This window comes from Eublepharis macularius, chromosome 9 (assembly GCF_028583425.1).
Source record: "Eublepharis macularius isolate TG4126 chromosome 9, MPM_Emac_v1.0, whole genome shotgun sequence".
Lineage (NCBI taxonomy): Eukaryota > Metazoa > Chordata > Lepidosauria > Squamata > Eublepharidae > Eublepharis > Eublepharis macularius.
In genome coordinates, this window is record NC_072798.1 from 7,812,969 (window position 1) to 7,834,910 (window position 21,942).

The 21,942-nt window shown below is 46.4% G+C and overlaps 1 protein-coding gene across 1 annotated transcript in view; it reads right to left on the reverse strand.

Annotated features, from left to right (window-relative positions):
• The window catches only part of MKLN1 (muskelin 1), a 107,762-nt gene extending 101,070 nt beyond the window's left edge, over positions 1–6,692 (reverse strand). The window contains exon 1 of the mRNA XM_054989198.1: positions 6,555–6,692. Coding sequence (XP_054845173.1) covers positions 6,555–6,673 — 119 coding nt within the window. The 5' untranslated portion in view covers positions 6,674–6,692. The remainder of the gene's footprint in view (positions 1–6,554) is intronic.
• Between the last annotated feature and the right edge of the window lie 15,250 nt (positions 6,693–21,942).

A 21,942-nucleotide genomic window follows, 5' to 3' on the forward strand; every position in this document is an offset into this window, starting at 1 on the left:
GTCAAAGGCCAGGTGATGGCTCTTCCCAAGCTCCACCCCTTCTAATGATGTGAGAGCCGCAAGACATGATGCACTGATCTCACTTCCAGCATACTGCACCAAAACCCCACCCCTTCCTGTGATGTCACTATCAGGACACTCCCCCAAACCCACCTCTTCATCCGAAGTCATTTCAATGCATCATCATCTGACATTTATTCTATGTGGCTCTTACATTAAGCAAGTTTGGCCACCCCTGGTCTATTCAGACTGACTGGTTCTCCAGGATTTCACATCCCCTACTGCCTGTGCAGGGGACTGAACCTGGGACTTTCTGCATGCAAAGCAGAGGCTCTTGCACTGAACCTCAGCCCCTCCCCTACGAGACACAGGCGGCCATCTCCCAACATTCACCACAAAGCTACTGCCTAGCCTTATTATATAGCTGCCCAAGCCTGACAATTATGGGCCTCACCCAGACTAAATTGGCAATCTCCATCGATCCCCCTTCTTTCTGCATATTCCCCCTCATGCCTTGTCTCAAGGTCCCCATCCAGTTTTACGTGATCAGTGGGCTGCAGTGGGTAGGAAAGAGGCAGGAAAGGCTCTGGTCCGTGGATAGAAAATTTAACTTGGATCCAATCCATTATATGCAAGTGAACATGCACACTCCTTGGTTTTGAAGAACCCTCCCCATTGTCCCTGCAGTCCACCCAACCTAAGAGCACTAGACTCAGTTGTGTGGTCTGTCTCTAAGCATAGCAAACTATCTTCCAGGGAGACACTCTGCACACATTTATCTTGCTTCCAGTTTAGCTCTCCAGTATTCACCCTACAACACAGGAAACTGCTGTGCAGATATGCCCTAAAATTAGCACTGCCCAGTACACTAGAAAAAGGCTCATCGGTTCTGGAGAGAAACACCTCCAGGATTAGAGCAAACTCAAAGCCTTTTGCGTCCTAAACAAAACTCCGTACACACAGAGCACAGAGTTCACTCCCAACAGCAAACATCACATGAGCAAATGCTTGAAGCATGCCTGCGCGCGTTCAGGTTTAAGTTCGTTTCAGAGTCCAAAAGCGAAAGGTAAATGAAAGCCACAGGGATCGAGCTCCCCTCAGCAAACAGGGTGAGCATTAGGGGAAAGGCACACAATCGCCTCTTCTCCAGACTCAGAGCATGACGCAGTAGGTCTTAAACACGGCACCAGATTTCCCCCTTTTCTGCACCTCTTCCCCTTTGTTCGGACCCTTTTAAATCACTGGTAGCCGTTAGCTGATACAGTAGGGATGGAGGCAAACGCCTTCCCGAAAGCTGATCGCCTTCAGCTTGCTCAAGTCATGCACAGACCACATGCACTGACTTCAGTCCAAGTATTAGGTAACTTCATTCCCCAGATTCCTTCCCAGACGTAAAAAGTCGGAGCCTCGGTTCTGGCCCCGTTCTGGAAACCTTCCTATGCTCCCCCCTTGTCATTCTCACATAACTCCTGCTTGGCCCCGCACGCATTTAACTCTTGGGCCTGCTCAGACGTCTCCAACCCAACTCTCCACGTAGCCCCAGGCTTCCCCCACCTGAGCCTTCCTGAATGTACCCTGGCTCCATTACCATCTCTGCAGCCCAGTTCTCCTCCTCAAATTGTGCCTTCCGAGGACTCTTTTCCCTCCAAATCTTGTCAAATATCTTTACTATGGTGTTACGGTATGTCGCACTCGCTCCAAAGTAATTACAGCCTAAATTTAGGCCAGAGCAGGATATGGGTGAGGAGAAAGGCAAGGGTACTAACTCTAGCCATTCTCCCCTGGTGCTTGGTGCGAAGAACTCCCCCCTTGGACACAGGCATGGAGCCAACTCTCTGCCTTAATTTAAACCCCTCCACAAATCTCACCTTTTCCAAGCGGCTTTTGCATTCCCAGCTATAACCAAGCCTGTATATCTGATGACATCCACCCACTTTCTTTTCTTGTCACTCTGTTTTTCCTGGCTGTCCTTTGGAGCAGCCTATACAACTCTGAAAGGTGCTGTGTACATGGAGAGCACAACATGAACAACAACTGCCATCCACCAAATGAAGTAAGGAAAGGCAGAAACAAGGCTAACAAAATACAAATATGAGCATCTACAGTTACGTCTACCATGGCTTCCTTTCAGCGATGGATACAAGTAAGAAGCTGTGTACGTTTTATTCCTTTTCTCAACTATTCCAGCCGAGGAACTATTTGTTCTGCCCTTTTTAGTACCCCTTCCATTCATGCCATAGCAAAGCAAATGAGATTATCTCTAGATCTCACTTCTCCTTCTCAACTCCACAATTTGAGAATCCATGCCCTCCACCCTTCTTCAGTTTTACCTCCTTCCTCCAAGCTGGGCTCACTCCCAGTTTCAAAAAACAGTTAGGAAAGAAAATTATTTAAAATATCTTCAGGTAGCATTTGCAGGAAAGGAAAAAAACAAAAAGAATTAAGCTCTCCTTTCTCATTGCCCCCTGCAAGCGCCTCCCTCTTTAGCTTACAACAGACACACACACGACTGGGAACCTCCCGTTTCCATCACACATTCTAATTCTGCTCTCAGAGGGAACCTGCCCTCCGGGACACACTAGACTAAGCAAAGTATGCTTGCAATGCTATAGAAAGACTAAACCTGCTGGGCACAGAAACATAACATAAGTTTTATGGAACAATTACGACGTGTAAAGGGTCTGATATTTACAAAGAGATCCAAAGTGGATTTCATGCCCAGATGCTAGTGAGGAAATAGAGCATCTGTGAAAGGCTCTTTAAGTCCACAGGGGTATCTATATTAGTCTGTTGCAGCAGAAAATAAACAGGAGTCTTGCTTCACCTTAAAGACTGGTAAGTTTAAAGTACCACGAGACTGTTTTTATCTTGGTACGAAGAGGTAGGAAGTGTATATAAAAGCAGTAGAGAGCTGAGAAGAAAGCATTAAGCCCTTTTTACCCCTTCCTGTTCCCACACCTATTCCATCACACGTGATACCACATGTCCCTGCTTCTCTTTTCCGCCCCCCATGACCAATAAGTTCCAGCCAGGGGAAAAAAAATCCTTGTGCCACAAAAAACCCGTTGACTTTTAACGTGCCAGTCCTCCTCCCAAGAGCTTGAGGTGGCAAACATTATTCTCCCCTCCACTTTATCCTCCCAACTGCCCCACGGTCATGACAGAACCGGGATTTCAACCTACAGCGAAATCAAAGACTAATGGCCATGCACAGAGGTTGACCCTCCTTCCTCCTCCAAAACCCCCTCCCACCATGTCCCTTAAAAGAAACACCACATAACATCCTACAGCTACCTTTCAGCTTCAAAAGCAAGATTTGAGTCCGGTGACACCTTAGAGATTTTCAGGGTTTAAGATTTCAAGAGTTCAAGCTCCTTTCTTGCTGGGCTCTAAGGTGCCACTGGACCCAAATCTTGCTGTTCAACTGCAGACCAATATGGCCACCTGCCTGAAACGACTTTTAAAAGAGCAAGACTAGGGTCCAGTAGCGCCATAAAGACCTACCAGATTTTCAGGTATGAGCTTTCGAGAGTCAAAGGCGCTACCGTACCAGAATCTTACTCTTCTACTGCAGAACAACACAGCTACCCACCTGAAACCACGTTAAAAAGAAGACCTTTTGGTGAACGCTTCTGTTTTTAAGCAGCTGCACATAAACAAAGGGAAGTGCATAAAATAAAAAACTACACACAGCCCTGAGCCCTTAAACCATTCCCATCCACCCACCCCCTTATTTATATCTGATTTGTTTGTATGCTTGTATTCCTAACTCTCCAGCCAGGACCCACCGAGATGACAATCCAAACCATCAAAGGCAAGCAATGACACTGTTAAAATGCCATGAAAAATAGTCCAAAAACCATCTCAGAAAGACTGTGTATTTATTTATAGTCCCCCTTTCTCTCTGAAATACCATCCACAATTCCCAGCAGGTATCCATCCCCTCTTCCCCCAAAAGAAAAGCAGATATCCTTTTTGGGATCAAGTTTCTATGCTAGCTGGCATAAGAGTTACGGACCAGAGCGACTATGTAATGAAAGGCTACAGGATAGAAATGTCTTAGTGTTAGGGGTGGACAAATCCCAGGCACCAGAGTGCTTAGAAATTTCATTGTGATGCCTAGTATTTTTCACAGTCATTTATTCTAAACGCCTCAGCAGAAGTACAAAGCTTATTTAAGTGATGAGAAAAAAGACATAACTCTTTTTTAAAAATGACAGGAAACTATGAAGATTTGAGGATTAGGGTTACTGGCATACGAACATGCCAGTAGCTGTCATTAAAAAGTACCGTCTTTAGAATATAAAAACATGGCGGCTGAAAAATAAGTCCGGCTCCTACATTTTTGGGGTGGCAGATACAGCAAAAGAAAATCTGCCAAGGCCTGTTTTCAAGTGCCACAAGTGCTCCTGCTTGTTTTTTCTATCACAGAATTCACACAGAGTTGATGCTTTGCCAGCATTGGGCAGAAGCTCAACAGGCCCAATCGTTTTTCTGGGCCTCTGGAGGTGTTAAAAATGCTCACCACTTAAGCCACGTTCTGTGTGTGCGAGCTCCCAAAACTGCAGTTCCCGAGAATGATCGCTGTGCATTACGTGCCTGCTTTTCAGCTTTGCAAAAGAACATCACATCACAAACTGGGCCTCGCAACCAACCGTGTCGTTTTCCAGCCCCTTCTTCGCGTTTAAAGGAATCTCACTGGCGGGGGGGGGGGGGGGGTGCTGCCTTGGACAAAAGGCAGGCTCAAGCCCACAAAAGATTCTGCAAGCATACGAACATGCCAGTCTTTCAAGAGGATTCCAGATAGTCCACAAATGCTTGTGCTAGAATAAAAGCTTGCTTGCTCACTGGGAACTCCCTTTCATTTCTGCTGTCAAACTACTATGGCTATCTCTCTGGAATCATTACTATCTATCTGTCTATCTATTTGTTTTGCATAAACCACCTTCCTTGCAGAGAATCCGGAAGGATTACACAGTGTTAGTCAATACAATCAACATTCAATAAATACAATAGGATAAGGTAAGGTGCAAGCATCGAGTCATTACTGACCCATGGGGGAATATCGCATCACAATGTTTTCTTGGCAGACTTTTGTTACGGGGTGGTTTGCCATTGCCTTCCCCAGTCATCTACACTTTACCCCCAGGAAACTGGGTGCTCATTTTACCGACCTCGGAAGGATGGAAGGCTGAGTCAACCTTGAGCCGGCTACCTGATCACGGCTTCCGCCGGGATCGAACTCAGGTCGTGAGCAGAGCTTGGGCTGCAGTACTGCCACTTACCACTCTGCACCACGGGGCTCTCTATAGGATAAGGACTGCAGAAATCTGAAAGCACATAAAAATTCAATACAGGGCTGAAAACAATGCTGAGACAGAACATAAGCAAACTGACATGACATATTAACCAACACTGAACTATCCAGCGAGAACATGCTTATAACAGGCAGTATAAAGTGGCATAGTCTACAGTCCCTGTTCCTCTACCAACACATCTCTCTGACTCATTTCCTTAAAGCACATCCCTACAATCTGGGTAGAAAGCTGTCCTGAATAATTCAGGTTTGCAGTTTGTGAAAAGTCAGAGGAATGGGAACTTTCCTGGCCTCTTCAAGCAGGCTGTTCCATAAGATAGGGACCACCACAGAGAATGCATATTAATTTTGCCCACGTACAGGGTCCTCGCAGCCCACCCACTCACCCCCCCAAACAGGAGAGAATGCACAAGCTGCACTAAGCACCTGCCCTGCAACACTACCCTCCAACTGATGACAAGGCACCCTCCACCACGGCACCCATTTGTGCCGTGGTGGGCAGGTGCTGAGTGCAGCTGAGTACCACCCTCTCTTCCAAATGACAGCCAGGGATGTTTAAACTTTCCCTTGAGTTGCCAAGTCTGAGCTGGGAAATTCAGGGATATTGGGGGGTTGTTGGGGAAAAGGAAGAATCTTAGCGGGATATAATGCCAAAGAAGGGCTGGATTGTAGGGAGGGGGTCTCAGTTGCCCCACTAACAAGTAGGGACCACAGACTTCACCCCTATGTTGCTTGTGCTCTGTTTTGACATTTTTTCAACTCTGTATTGGATTTTTGCTAATACTATGTCTTTGTAAACTGCATTTATTATTTATTATTGTTTATTTACTCTAGGGCATTGTTCACAGAAATGTCCTTGACAGTGACTGTACTAATCTCACACTATGTAATCCGCCTTGAGTCTCAGTGACATAAATAAAAATAAATAAACCAGCAGCCATCCCCGCGTCCTGGAGATCAGCTGGCATTCCGGGAGATCTCCAGGCCCCACCTGGAGGTTGCCAACCCATTATGCCCTCACAACACCCACGCGAGGTAGGCTAGGCTGAGAAAAAACTGGCCAAAGGTCACCTCTGGAAGAGAGACGCCCCCGCCTCCCCCATCCCTCCCTGCTTCGCCTCCACTGCACCCTATTGAGGAGGGGGCGGTCGGGCCGGCGGCCTTGGGCCTCCCTCGGCCTGCCGCCCCCGGGCCCCGGCTGCGGCTCTTGAAGGGCGGTCGGGAGGCAGCGACTCACTCGGGCAGGTACGTGGAGGAGAAGCTGCTCCAGCGGTGCAGGGTGTAGGCCAGGACGCGGCTCTCGAGGGCGCCCGCCGGGCACAGGCCTGAGCCGAAGGCCGCCGCCGCCGCCGCCATCTTGTCAGCCGCAGCGACGGGGAGGAGGAGACCATAGAGGCCCGGGCGGAGGGGAGAGCGACGCCGACCGGCGCTCACTTCCGGATGCCGCGAGGGCGGCGGCCATATGCGGGGTCGAAGTGACGTAAAGCGCCGGGCGTTCGCTAGGCGCTTCTCCACTCACGTGCGGCCCCTTCGCTTGAGGACCGGAAGTGTCTCTGATTGGAGTCACGTGCTCGAATTCTAAACGCAAGAGTGGGGGAGAGGGGGAGCGGCGGCTGCCCTTAAAGGGGCAGCGTTCGTCTTTCCGGCTTCCTGCCCGATGGGATGCAGATGGCAAGGTCTGCGGGGCGGGGACCGTGTCCTTGGGCTTGTTTGGGTTGCCAACCCCCAGGTGGAGGCTGGAGATCTCCCAGAATTCCAACTGATCTCCAGAGATCAGTTCCCTTGGAGAAAATGGCTGCATTGGGCTTTATGAGAGCAAGAGTCCAGTAGCACCGGTAAGACTGACAAAATTTGTGGTAGGGTGGGTATCAGCTTTTGTGAGTCAGAGTTCACTTCTTCAGATGCAGAAGGCTATATCTGTATCTAGCTGTATCTGAAGAAGTTACCTGTGACTCACGAAAGCTCATACCCTACCACAAATTTTGTTAGTCTACTGCTGGACTCTTGCTCTGTTCTGCTGCTACAGACAAACACAGCTATCCATCTTGATCTCTCTCTGGCTTTATGGCATTATATCCCACTGAGATTTCCCACTCCCCAAACCCCACCTCCTCCAGGCTCCAACCCCCCCCCCCCAAATCCTCCAGGAATTTCCCAACCTAGAGCTGGCAACCCTAATTTTTATTTTATTTACATTATTTATGGTCCACCTTTCTCACTGACATGCAAGGCGAGTTATACAATGTGAGCCAATACAGTCAATTTCAAAGACATTTCAATAAACAATGGAGTCGGATACATAAATACAAATTTGCAAAGATTTAAAACCAGCAAAATCCAATACTCGGTCTGTCGAACAAATGTTGAAACGGTGTATAAGCCATTCCAAAACTGACGCATGAAACGTATGTTTAATAACAACAACACTGACTTTGTTCACTACTCTGAATGCGGCACAAATCTGTCCTGAAGGGTGGTACCCAGTGGGATCATACTTTCAATAGCACTGATAACATCACTTAAATAACATGACAGTATTAATAACATAAATGTTTCCACCTTCCCCTTACTAACTTCCCTTGACTCTTCCTTTCCTTCCCACTTTGCCCGCCTCCTAGTTTTGCAGTTCTGTTTTTTTAAAAAAAAATATTTCCCATATAGAGTTCCTCCCGTCCCCCTTGTTGTTCTTTAGTAGTGATTAATGGAAAGGAAAAATTGTATCCATCAAACAGAGATAATGTAAGAACCGTCATGTGCTTTTTATAGCTGTTCATTTTTTAAAACTCCTTCCTTTGCTGTCTGTTCGGATTGACCCTTTTGGTTCTGGGACAGAATCCAAAGAAATTAAGGAAGTTGTTGGGCTCAAAGAGGCTCATGAATAGTAGATCCAGAGGAGTTAGCCGTGTTAGTCTGTAGTAGCAAAATCAAAAAGAGTCCAGTAGCACCTTTAAGACTAACCAATTTTATTGTAGCATAAGCTTTCAAGAGCCACAATTCTCTTTGTCAGATGCATGGAGGGCAGTTTCCTTCTGCCCTCCATGCATCTGATGAAGAGAACGTGATTCTCGAAAGCTTATGCTACAATAAAATTGGTTAGTCTTAAAGGTGCTACTGGACTCTTTTTGATCATGAATAGTACAATCCTAAGAAGAGTTACTCCAGTCTAAGCTCATTGACTTCAATGGTCTTAAACTGGAGTGACTCTACATAGGATTGCACTGTAAGAGCAAACCAACATTGTTAAAAATTACAGTATGTCATTAACATCTTACTTCGGAGTGTAATTGATTTCCCAATAGTTTGTAACAATCACTGCTCTGAGTGGAGCCCTAATCTGTCTAGAAGAGTGGTGTATAAACACAGTTGTTGTTGTTGTTGTTGTTGTTGTTGTTGTTACTATTATTATGAGGAGGAGGGGGGATTTTTTGGGTCCCCCCAATTTACAGAGTTCTCTAGCCCTATAGAAAACCGAATAACTGTAGGGTTAGTAATGGCAATCCAATTATTTTTAAAAAGGGTTCATGCTGCATCACTGTCATCTTTACAAGAACCCTGCAAGGTAGGTATTATCCCACACTAGGGCAACATGGAGGAGACATGACCCCTGTCTTTGTTTTACTTATTATTTTATTTATTTCATTTATAACTTCCTTCTCCCCAGTTGGGAGGGGGGCAAAGCGGCTGACGTCATTCTTCTGTCCTCCACTTTATCCTTACACAACCCCGCGAGGAAGGTAAGGCTGAAAGCATGTGACTGGCCCAAGGTCACCCAGCAAGATTCCATGACAGAGTGGGGATTCGAACCTGAGAGTCCCAGTTCCTAGTTCGGCACTCTAACCACTACCCCCCCACTGTTCAGCACTCTAACCACTACCCCCCCCCACTTTGACATCAAATTCAACCATATGTGCAAACAGGGCCTGGCTTTTGAGGTGGATGGAGTCTGGGCAAAGCGGCCTCCTGGACCTCCACATGTGTACACCGACATGCACATCTGTGTCTTCAACATCTATGGTACTTGGAGGAGGCATTGATAGCATTTATGGCATTATATCCCACTGAGATTTCCCCCTCCCCAAACCCCACCTTCTCCAGGCTCCAACCCCCCCACCAAAAAAACCTCCAGGAATTTCCCAACCTGGAGCTGGCAACCCTTCCCAGGACAGAGATCACCCCAGAGGTCCCTGCAATACCCCAGTGGTCTCTAGGGCACCTTAAAGTGCCCTCCTTTCAGCCAGAGGCTAATGCTGGGACCTCTAGGCCTTGGTAGATGCTTGAGGACGGTACCCCTTGATGTCAGCTGCCTGCAAGCAAGAGTCCTCGTCGCTGCAGCTTCTCCTCCCGTTCCTTCTCTCACACACATCCTAACTACCCATTAGTTACTATGCTCAGTTCAAGGTGTTGGTTATCACTTAGAAAGCTCTTCACAGCCTTGGTCCAGCATACCTATGGGACTGCCTCCTTCTCTATGCTCCTCCATGACAGCTTTGCTCTTCCAAACAGGGTCTCCTGCAGGTGCCAACCTGCACATGGGTGAAATCGACAGCAGCCCGTACCCGGCTTTCTCTGTGGTGGCCCCCACCCTGTGGAATGGCCTGCCTGAGGAGGTCAGGAGAGCCCCCGCTCTCCTGGCTTTCCGCAAATGATGCAAAACTGAATTATTCAAAAAGATTTTTACTCAGATAGGAGAGTTGTATTGTAGAGAGGGGGTCTCAGATGCTCCGCTAATGAGTTAGAAACCACAGACCTCACCACTATATTGTACTGGATTCCTGCTAATGCCATGTCTTTGTGAACTTGTTTCTATTCACCACCTGGCATTGTTTATGGAAATGTTCTTGGCATTGACTGTACTAATCTCACACTGTGTAATCCGCCTTGAGTCTCAGTGAGAAAGGCGGACTATAAATGACACAAATAAAATAAATAAATACACTTCCTCAGCTTCTCTATCATCTCCTCAAGTGCCATAGGGCTGTGATGTATAGTGGTTAGTGTGTTGCACTAGACTTGGGTGGAACTCAAGTTCACAACCCCACTCCAGACAGAGGGGAGTTTAGATTGCCCTCCGCGCAGCACTTAGCAGAGGGCTGAAGTTACCCTCAGATGGCCCCCAAACGGACATGGAACTATGACCCTGTTTTTGGAGACTAAGGAACTGACTAGTTAGGACAGAATGGGACCATACTGATGTTTGGTTCTTTTTAAAATTAACCTTTTCATCCACGTCCAGAGGCCAGGATATATATCTTTTCAATAAAAGGGTTAAATAAATAGAATGTACTCCCAAGGTCCTTGCATCTCTGCAGCAGCCTGGAACAAGGGCAAAGATGCCGCCGGATACCTCCAGAGATGTAAATTAGCGCTGAATGCATTGAGACGAGCCCAATTAGTTTGCTTACAACGACTAATGAGACACAAAACATGCAGCCTCATGGAAGAAGCGGCAGGAAAGCCACAGCAAGGTGATAATCGAGGTGCAAAATGTTGCAATGCATCTAAACAAACAAAACCCACCCCCCTTTCCCAAGGCCTGACAGTGACAACAAAAAGCAAGCGGTGCAGCTTCCCTAGAGAAATACCAGGAGCGTCGAGAATAAAAATAACTTCTGCTGAACTCGAAACATCTAGAGACGAGAAAAAAAATTAAAATAATTGTAGCCCAGATGGAAAATACACAAGGCAGTGGAGCAAGCTAGGAAGGGTTGGCAGAGCGGCTTGGCCATTATGGATATTGGGAGGTGGGGAAGGGGTGATTCAGCACTGTGCCCGCACACAATGTCACATCTAGAGAAAAACTGGAAGTGATGTCGTCGGATCACCCCATCACCATCGCTTGTCCTTAACCCCCAAGTTCTCCTGATAGGAAGCCAGGGCCATCACACCTCTCTACAGCCCTTTCCTGAAAGTACACACAGGGCCAGTGTGGTCAAGATGGTGGAATTCGATATGGTGAAACAGCCCAACAGGATGGAAAGAGTGGGATAGCCTAAACAGCATGACAGTGCAATCCTGTGCGTGTTTGCTTGGAATTAAGTACCATCCAACTAATTGGGACTAAACCCCTAGTAAGTGTACTTAAGGATAGCAGCCTGAGTTAAAAGCTTGTGGGAATCAGGCCTTAGACAAATTTTGTGATAACATCTAGTTAGGGTTACCAGTTGCCCGTCAGTGGCGGACAAACTCCCGGGGATTTGCCCCAGTGATCAGCGGGAGGGGGCAAACTCCCAGAGCGTGTCCGCCACTGGAACACACCTCAGGAGTGCGTGCCGTGCGCGCGCTCCTACCCCTTGCGCTGGCCACGGGAGCATCCCTGCACTCCGATTTGGCCCCAAACTGGCCAAATCGGAGCGTGACAGCGCTCCTGCGGCCGGCGCAATGATGTCACTTACAGACGTGACATCACCATGCACTTGGCGTGGTGATGTCACTTCCGGAAGTGATGTCATCATGCCACCGCCAGAGCACACGTGCGCTCATGCGCGCGCGAGAGGGTAAGTTCCAGGCCCCTCTCCTCCTGCTGAGAGGATAGAGGGACTTGGCAACCCTACATCTAGTCCTTCTTCAGGGGCACAGGCCACCCATGCAAAGGGGCCCTGTGATCTTACACGTATCTACCCAGCCCCTGAGTTAGAAAGAGAACAGTTTAGCATTAACGCTTGTTCTGTTGTAAATTAAAAGTGAGGCCATCTTTAGATTAATCACAAAAATGTGAACATATAGAAAGGGGAAAATAATCATCATAATAAAAAGCGCTTAGCCCAAATCCCGGTTTCTGTGTCCATCAAACCCATCTCTTCTGTACTCCTTCAGACATTGTATTTACTCAAATGCAAGATTACTTCTCCCCCACACATATGCCATCAAAATGACAGGGGTTCATCTTACGTTCACATACAAGTTACAGCTATGTCCAGTAGAACAGCAGGCTTTGAGTCCAGTGGCACCTTAGAGACCAAGATTTTCAGGGTATACGCTTGCAGAATAGTAAAGAGTCCAGTAGCACCTTTAAGACTAACCAATTTTATTGTAGCATAAGCTTTCAAGTACCACAGCTCTCTTCGTCAGATGCTAACACAGCTAACTCCTCAGGGTATAAGCTCGCGTCTCGAAAGTTTATACCCTGAAAATCTTGTTGGTCTCTAAGGTGCCACTGGACTCAAAGCCTGCTGTTCTATTACAGACCAACACCTGGAACTATATCCAGTAACAGTATTTTTGTTTGTATAACATTTTTATTATTTATTATTTTATTTTATTACTTTCAACTTTTATTCCGCCCTCCCTGCACAGGCAAGCTCAGGGCGGATTACATCAAGTAAAAACATTTATAATAGAACTTACACATTAAAACAGTTTAAAATCAAAAACGGCACAGCAATACAATATAAATTTAAAATGTACAAGATAGCAGCAATCAGCTAATCGGAGGCAACCAATCTGCCACTTAAAAACTTAAAAATGGACGGTGAATGCCTCTAGCAGGGAGGGATCCGATCTTCCCTTCTCCTCCTCTATTTAGGCCAGTGGAGGCCTAGCTAGGGTTGCCAGCTCCAACTTGGGAAATTCCTGGAGATCTGGGGAGTGAAACCTGGAGAAACCTGGAGAAAGTGGGGTTTGGGGAGAGAAAGGATCTTGGCATGGCATAATTCCATAGTGTGCACCCTCAAAAGTAGTCATTTTCTCCAGGTGAACTGATGTCTGTGGCCTGGAGACCAGTTGTAATTCCAGGAGATCTCCAGCCGCTACCTGGAGGCTGGCAACCCTAGGCCTAGCCTAGCCTCAACCATACGCCTGGCGGAACATCTCTGTCTTACAGGCCTGGTGGAAAGATAGTAAATCCTGCTGGGCCCTGGTCTCACTAGACAGAGAGTTCCACCGGGTTGGAGCCAGGACCAAAAACGCCCTGGCTCTAGTCGAGGCCAGGTGGGAACTTTTAGAGGGAATCATCAAGTAAATATGGTACAAAGATCAAAATTTAAGTCCAGCACTTTAAAGGCCAACAAAATTTCCAAGAAGTAAGGTTTTGGGGGGGGGGAGAGGAAGTATGATATAGCCAGGGCTCATTTCGAGGGGGAACGCGCAGGAATGCAGTTCCGGCAGTTCCCCAAAGAGGTCACATGTCAGGTGGCCCCGCCCACCTGACTCTCGGCCATTTTGGGCCCGTTTCAGCCAGAATTAGGGGCGAAACAGCCCAGATTGGGCCTCTGACGGGTGGTGGATCACCCTCCCACTCTGCAGCGGCCCAATCCTGATCATTTTGGGCCCCTTTTTGCCATTTTGGGCCCAATTTCAGCCCTGAATGGCCAGGATTGGGTCCAAAACAGCCCGGATAGGTGATGTCAGGGGGTGTGGCATATGTAAATCAGTTATGCTAATAACACACTTCTGGTGCTGTCAAGGGGCGTGGCTTATGCTAATGAGTTGTGCTAATGAGTTATTCTACTGAGTTCCTCCGGCTCTTTTTCTACAAAATGACCCCTGGATATAGCCCAATCTTGTCAGATCACAGAAGTTAATCAGGGACGTTACTTGGATGGAAGACCTCCAAAGGAGACTCTGCAGAGGAAGGCAATGGCAAACCACCTCTGCAGTTCCTTTGCTGTGAAAGCTTCTTGCTGGAATTGCCTTAAATTGGTTGTGACTTGACCACGCATACGTATGTAAGCTTTTATGAATCAAAACTCACTTTGCCATTTGAGCTTTGACTCACAAAAGTTTACAGCCTGAAAAGTTTTGTTGATCTTTAAGTTGCTGCCGGACTCAGATTTTGTTGCATCTTCTGATATGCTGTTTTTGCTCCAGAACTCTTACTTTGCACCCCTGACAAACCTGGCAACCAGATACCCTCAACCTTGACTCTCACAAGAAAAGCAGAAAACCACCAGGCACAATAAAAGACCATTAAAGGTAAAGGGCATCTATCACACATGACTTATGGAACCACTATTCTCAAGACAATCTTAAGAATCACACCCTTCTAAGTCTATAATAACGTGATAACAACAGTCAATTTATATACCGCCCTTCAGAACAACTTAACACCCACTTAGAGGGGTTTTACAAAGTATGTTATTTTTATCCCCCCAACAATCACCCTGTGAGGTGGGTGGGGCTGAGAGAACTCTAAGAGAGCTGCGACTGACCCAAGGTCACCCAGCTGGCTTCGAGGAGTGGGGATCAAACCCAGTTCTCCAGATTAGAGTCCCGTAGCTCTTAACCACTACACCAAACTGGCTCTCTACTGGCTCTATTGACTTCAACAGACATAACACAGTGTAACTCTACTTAGCATTCCACTATATGTCTTTCAATAACCTTTTGAATTATGTAAAAATAGCTTGGACGGAAAAATCCTTAACAAGCGTAATTTATTTATTTACTTTATTTATAGCTTGCCTTTCTCACCGAGATTCGAGGACCATTACAAAACATTTAAAAGAAATGCAATCAGACAGCATAGAATACCCAGTGAACAATGTAATAGAACTAGAGTTACAGCAATGGAAAACAATGTAAACGGCAAACTGTCTAAGGCAAGATACACCATACATAATGCAGAAAGTAGATTATGAAGGTAGACGACAATGCAGTATAAGCAAGGTGATATCTATAACAATTCCTATATTAGGATACATCCTACCCACCTGGATTGTTTTATTATAATATATAACATTCAATTTTTATACTGCCCTTCAGGACAACTTAACACCCACTTAGCGAGGTTTACGACATGTTATTATTATCCCCACAGCAATCACCCTGTGAGGGGGGTGGGGCTGAGAGAGCTCTGAGAGAGCTGTAACTGACCCAAGGTCACCCAGCTGGCTGTAAGCAGAGGAGCAGGGAATCAAACCTGGCTCTCCAGATTAGAGTCCTGCCGCTCTTAACCACTACACCAAACTGGGTCTCTATTCTATAACACTTCTAATCCCTTTATAAAAATGTCCTGCTGAACATCGTTTTGCAAATTCTGTGAACAACAGAAGTGTGGGGGACTTCTGGACCTCAGTCAGGCTGTTCCACAAGGGAGCACCCACTGAGGACGCACATGAACAGGCAGTTATCGATTTTATCCATCTGCAGGGTGGCACCCTCAGAAGGGTTCACTCAGATGAGTGCTGCTTTCATGGTGGAGCATAGCAGGAGAGGCAGTCCAGCAGGCATGTGGGTCCGAGCCATGTAGAGGATGATCAGTACGTTGAGTGGAACCTAGTAACTGTTCAGTTACCAATGGAGTGACTGCAGAATGGGTATGATATGCATGCTCCACCGAGTTCCCAATACTAACCAGGCTGCTGCATTCTGTACGAACTCGAGTTTCTGAGTAGACTTTAAGGGCAGACCCATGTGGAGTGCATGACAGTAGTCTAGTCTTGAGGTAACCATATCGCAGATTCATGTGGCCAACTCATCCGAGTCCAGGTAGGGGACCATCTTCTAGGCTAAATGAAGATAAAAGATGGTTGTTGTGGATTTTCCGGGCTCTATAGCCGTGGTCTTGGCATTATAGTTCCTGATGTTTCGCCAGCAGCTGTGGCTGGCATCTTCAGAGGTGTAGCACCAAAAGACAGAGATCTCTCAGTGTCACAGTGTGGAAAAGATGTTGGCAGGTCATTTTTTCCACACTGTGACACTGAGAGATCTCTGTCTTTTGGTGCTACACCTCTCAAGATGCCAGCCACAGCTGCTCGCAAAATGTCAGGAACTACAATGCCAAGACCACGGCTATACAGCCCGGAAAATCCACAACAACCATCGTTCTCTGGCCATGAAAGTCTTCGACAATATATTGAAGATAAAATAATTCAGTTTTGACAGTAGCATCAGCTTGTTTCTCCAGCAATAATGCTGAATCCAGTAAAACTTATAAGGCTCTTAACTAAGTCGGCAAGCGCCAGCTGGACCCCATCAAATTCAGGAAGCACAGTGTCCCAACCAGCAATATCTTCATTTTGTCAGAATTTCGTTTCAACTGGTTCACCCTTAGCCCTTCAACTGCAGCAGTCTGATACATGCGCAGGTCCTCTACGGCATCACCAAAAATTTAGATAAAGAAATCTAGAGCTTGGTGTCACCCGCATATTGATGGGTAAGGCCTGGGCTTCCTTCCCTTAGAAAGTCTCTTTCCACAAACATTCGCCTGTTTAGGAATGCTGGTGAACTGCAGAAGAGTCTGGGGCACTTTCTAGGGCATGCTCTCTCTGACAGACTCCTAATCAAGCATGTCGGACCTCAGAGGTGCCAAAGCCAACAGTAGCCCACAAGAAATCAGAGAACGATCACCACTGATGTCGAGATGTGTCATGTCTGACTGTGCCCGTTCATTCATGCCAATATTTCTCCTCTCAAGTATATGCTTTATTCTATCAATTGTGACTCCATTTTGTATTGCCAGATATAGTTCTGTTTCTTGTTGCTAACATTCCAGGGAGTTCTCACTCGTTCCCAGGTGGCCGGGTGTTTACCAGTTTGAAGCCTTCTTCCTGACTGTGATATGTCTCCTCTCCTTGTAGACTGATAGCACAAACATGCATAATGTTCTCACACAGCGAGAACAACACTAGGTTGTTTGGAAATTGGGAGGGGGAAGGAACAGGGGTAGAAAAGGGATGTATTTTTCCTATGTAACCATTCTAGTCAACTTTTTGCTAGAACTGCTTAGTTGCTTACCTTACTCTTAAGCAGACCTTTGGATATGACTATGGAAAGAACTGATTTCTGAATAAAAGTCATTTAACCAAGAACCTGTGTCTTGCTACAATGAATCAGAGATCTGTCTGCTGTATTTCAACATCCAGAGACTGACAAGATGCCTGGCGAATGCTTGTTCAGCTGTGCTAATCTCCTCATCCCAAAATCCCCTGATAAACTTCTGGGGAACTAAAAAGTCCCCCCAGACACAGCTGTCCCTCTCAAATGCCTCTCAAATGCATTGCAAACATCTTGACCTCATATGTCACTCAATGGTCTATCAGCTAGTGGATGCCCCTGGCTGCATTTGTGGCTCCCTGGAACCTTACCTGTCTTGACACACGCAGTTATCATACACAGGGATGCCTGAAAAACTTGTGAGCTAAAATGTTGCTGTTTGTGAGTTGTGAGACCTACATTCCAGCTCCAGATTTAGGAGGGGGTCCAAGCACAATGACCTTGACCTGGATAGCCCAGGTGAGCCTGATCTCGTCAGATCTCAGAAGCTAAGCAGGATCAGCCTGGGTTAGTAATTGGATGGGAGACCTCCAGTGAAGACCGGTGGCTGCAGAAGTAGGCAGTGGCAAACCATCTCTGTTAGTCTCTTGCATTATGCTATGACTTGAGGACACGCTTCACCACCACCAAACACAATGACCTCCTTCATCCCCTCCTCCCCTGTGCATGCAAGACTTCGATTCCACACACACGAAGCTGGGCCATCGAGGTCAGTGTCATCTACTCAGATTGGCCGTGGTTCTCCAGGATCTCAGGTGGAGGTCTTTCTCATCTCCTGTTACTTGATCCTTTTCTCTGGAGATGTTGGGGAATTAATTTAGGACTTTCTGCCCGCCAAGCAGATGCTCTTGCACTGAGCCAATGTCCCTTCCCTGAGACACGGCCCAGGGGATGCGTACCCACCACTTTAGAGGGAAGCTACTCCTCCCCCTTCCCTCTCACTCTGAAAACTGATCTCTCTTTCACCTGCTCTCCACCTAAATAGCTTGGGAGGATGCCAGCACGCCAGTGGGGCTCAATTTGCTTCCAACTTTCATGAGCATGGGAGGAGGCAAGAAGCGTGACGCGTGCAGGGGTCTTTCATATCATGTACCACCTAGTCCTTTGTAAGGAGAGATGCTGGAGACTGAACCTGGCACCTTTTGCATGCTGAGCAGAGGCTCTTCCACTGAGCCACAGCCCCTCCCCAGATTCTTGCAGGCCGCTCCGTACTATCATACCATGAACGTTAGACTACTCTAGCACACTTATCGTTCATTGCGCTAGACTAAAACTGTGTTCATCTTCAAGGTGCCACAGGACCTTGCTGCATCAGATTAACACAGCTATTCCTCCGCAAAGACAGCAAGCGAAAGACCGTGCACGATGGCACAGCACATCCCAAAATACTCCCGACAGAGCCCCATAAAAGCTCCGAGTGATACAGCAGATGCTGAAGGGCTTTCCATTCTGTCCAAATAATATCTTTATGCATTTTGGCAGTCTGGGTTATTGTAAATGGACCTATCACCTCACAGGGAATGGGTGAGCAGGGCTTTAACAAGAGAGCTTAATGTTCCTTAATGGCTGGAAATCTCTCTCCAGACTTCTGCCATGACTCAGCCTTCAGCCTGTGGGAGGGGCAGGGAAGCAACAGTCCCTGTCTGAATTTGGAAACAGAAAGGGGGGGGCTCTAATTAGCCAAACAGGATTTAGCCTGCAAGTATTGCTCTTTGGGAATCTGATGCAAGATTACGAGCTTTAAAAGTCTGGGTTTTTTACTAGTAAACAGGCATATTATAAAGACACTGATAATATTTCCATTGCTTGCTCTCTCTGTCTCATTGCTAAGAAATAGACCTGTAAAGAGGCACACCCTGGCGCTTTGTAATTCTGGGAGAAGTGGGGGGCGGGGGTTCAGTGTTGCAGGGCAGCTCCCGGGGCCCTCATAGCCATTGGAGGGCCTGTGACTGTGTGTACCCTAGGGTTGCTAGACCAACCAGTGGAAGGGCTGTGTATGGGAATATGGTAAAGGGCATGATGCAAGCTACAGCATCATGTCACTTATGGAAGAAAAAAAAAAGAGTAACACAGGGAGCTCTAGGAATTGCCAAAAACTCTGTGGTAAAACGATCAGGGTTTTGGAGATTCCTAGAGCTACCCTATGTCACTTCTGTTGTTTTTTTTATTGGAATTGATGTGACATTGCATGAGACCCTGTGGGATTCTTAATTTTTCTAAGCAATGGTGGGCAACAGGAATGGGGCAGAGGATCTCCCTACCCCCCACTGGAGGAGTGGTACCTCTAATGTACCTCCCTCTCTCACTCTCTCTTGGTGGCATTAAACCCCACTTCCTCCAACAGGACTGGGTTAGCCCGTTTTGGCTCCTCCACAGCGTCCTTCTCTGTCTCCTCTGCCAGATAGCCCAGCAATGGTGGCTGCTTCCTGCCATTTTCCATTGTTCCCGGCCTTTGGCTGCTCATTCCTGATTCTGCTCTCCCAATCCCATTCTATTGTTAAAACCTACAGCACAGACATACAGACACAGATACTTGAAACTGCCTTATATTATCCTTCAACACAGGTTAAGAGCGGCAGGACTCTAATCTGGAGAGCCAGGTTTGATTCCCCACTCCTCCACTTGAAGTCAGCTGGGTGACCTTGGGTCAGTCACAGCTCTCTCGGAGCTCTCTCATCCGCACCCACCTCACAGAGTGATTGTCATGAGGATAATAATAACACACTTTGTAAACTGCTCTGGGTAGGAGTTAAGTTGTCCTGAAGGGTGCTATATAAATTGAATGTTGTGGTGGTGGTCCCCCTCCCCACATTCAGTCAGCACACAGAGGGAGAGAGACTTATAGTCCAATCTCCCTGTAACGGGACAGTTGCCCGTGTCTAAAACCAAGTTTCAACTTGCCAGGAGCAAGATGGATCTCTCTCCGGGGAAGCCGAAAGCAGTTAGTCTTTAGACCTGTCAAACAGATAAGTTCTTTGAACCAGCTGTTTATCAGTACATTTATTTATATAGGGTTCAATATTGCTTTGCAACACCCCATCAAACACACAGATACCAATCTAGAGTTTATTTCACTTTATTGAAAATATACCCTAGTTTTTTAATGAAGCAAGCAATCAAAATATAAATAGCTATTAATATAAATCCTATAACAACAGAACATAGAAAGGCAATAAGAAATAAGTTCACTAACATTTCTCAATAAATCCTAAGTTTACATTGCTCAAAGTTTCCATGAAATACATAGGTAGAAATAACTTCTCACCTAGATTCTCCCAAGAGATCTCTTCCATCAGTACCCTGCTTATTCTTTCTGTGTTTGCAATCATATACCTAATCATATGCAAATATTTAGGGTCTATTCACATGATAGCACAAACAAATATTGATTGGTTTGACACTTCACTGAATATTCATAATTTCATAGTACAGCCTTCCAATTAGTTAAAAAATTATGTCATAATCTGTACTGCAGGAAAATACTATAAATCTCTGACAAGTGTCAAGAAAAGTTAAGTTGGACGATCACCATTGGTTGAATCTCTGATAGAAGAACATCAATCTCGGTAGAGTCCACTATTTTAATTAATTGTCAAAGGATGAAAGCACACCTGTTAAATTACCTTCACATAGAAAAAATACACTGAACGTTCATGTAAAGTTTAAAAGTTCATCTAGAGAGTATAGCAGCTAGGCCTAGTATTGTTCAGTATTGATTATTGGCATATGATTTTAATCTATATTGGCATAACATCCCCGCGATGAAGGCTCGGAGTCGATCACAACCCGATTAAAATACAATACAATATACAATTTTTAAAATACAATAATAAAAATTTAAAATTAAAAAATTAAAAATTAAATTAAATTAAATTAATTAAATTAAATTAAATTAAATTAAAAATATGTCCCCTCCTCCACACAATTGCTGGGTCATGGCAGCACCTACATGTAGAGGAAGTGTGTGCATGCATGCTCCATTCATGTGATAAGAAACTGTTGGAAAGCAGTGTCAGCGATCAGGGAGAGGGAGCGTCACACATGACCAACTACCTGGTCCTTTTAACCGGTGATGCCAGTGTTTAAACCCTGGACTTTCGGCATGCCAGGCAAATGCTCTCTTATTGAGTCATGGCCCCACCCTAAATGAAGATGTCCTACAGTGAATCAGATCCTGGGTCCATCAGGGTCAGTATTGTCTACTCTGACTGGCAGCAGCTCTCCAGGGTCACACGTGAAGCTGCCTTATACTGAATCAGACCCTGGGTCCATCAAGGTCAGCATTGTCTACTCTGACTGGCAGCAGCTCTCCAGGGTCACACATGAAGCTGCCTTATACTGAATCAGACCCTGGGTCCATCAAGGTCAGCATTGTCTACTCTGACTGGCAGCAGCTCTCCAGGGTCACACGTGAAGCTGCCTTATACTGAATCAGACCCTTGGTCCATCAGGGTCAGTATTGTCTACTCTGACTGGCAGCATGTCTTGGGTCAAGGTCTTTCACACCATCAATTACATGTCGCTTTTTATTAGAGACTGAACTTGGCCTTCTTGCATGCGAATCCAATGCACTAAAGCACACACACATGAACTCATGAACACATGAAGCTGACTTATACTGAATCAGACACTCAGTCCCTCATGGTCAGTATAACAGCAGCTCCCCAAGATTGCCAGCAGAGGTCTTTCACATCACACCCCTTTCCAGACACCCATACAAGTAGGGTGCGGCCTAGAGATCTCCCAGAACTACAACAGACTACAGAGATCGGTTCCCTTGGAGAAAATGACTACTTTGGAGGGTGGACTCTACTGCACCCCATGGAGGTCCCTCTAGGGTTGCCAGGTCCCTATGGGGGCAAACTGGGGGAAGTGGGGCATGAGGAGAGTCACGTGGGGAGGACTTACTTTGT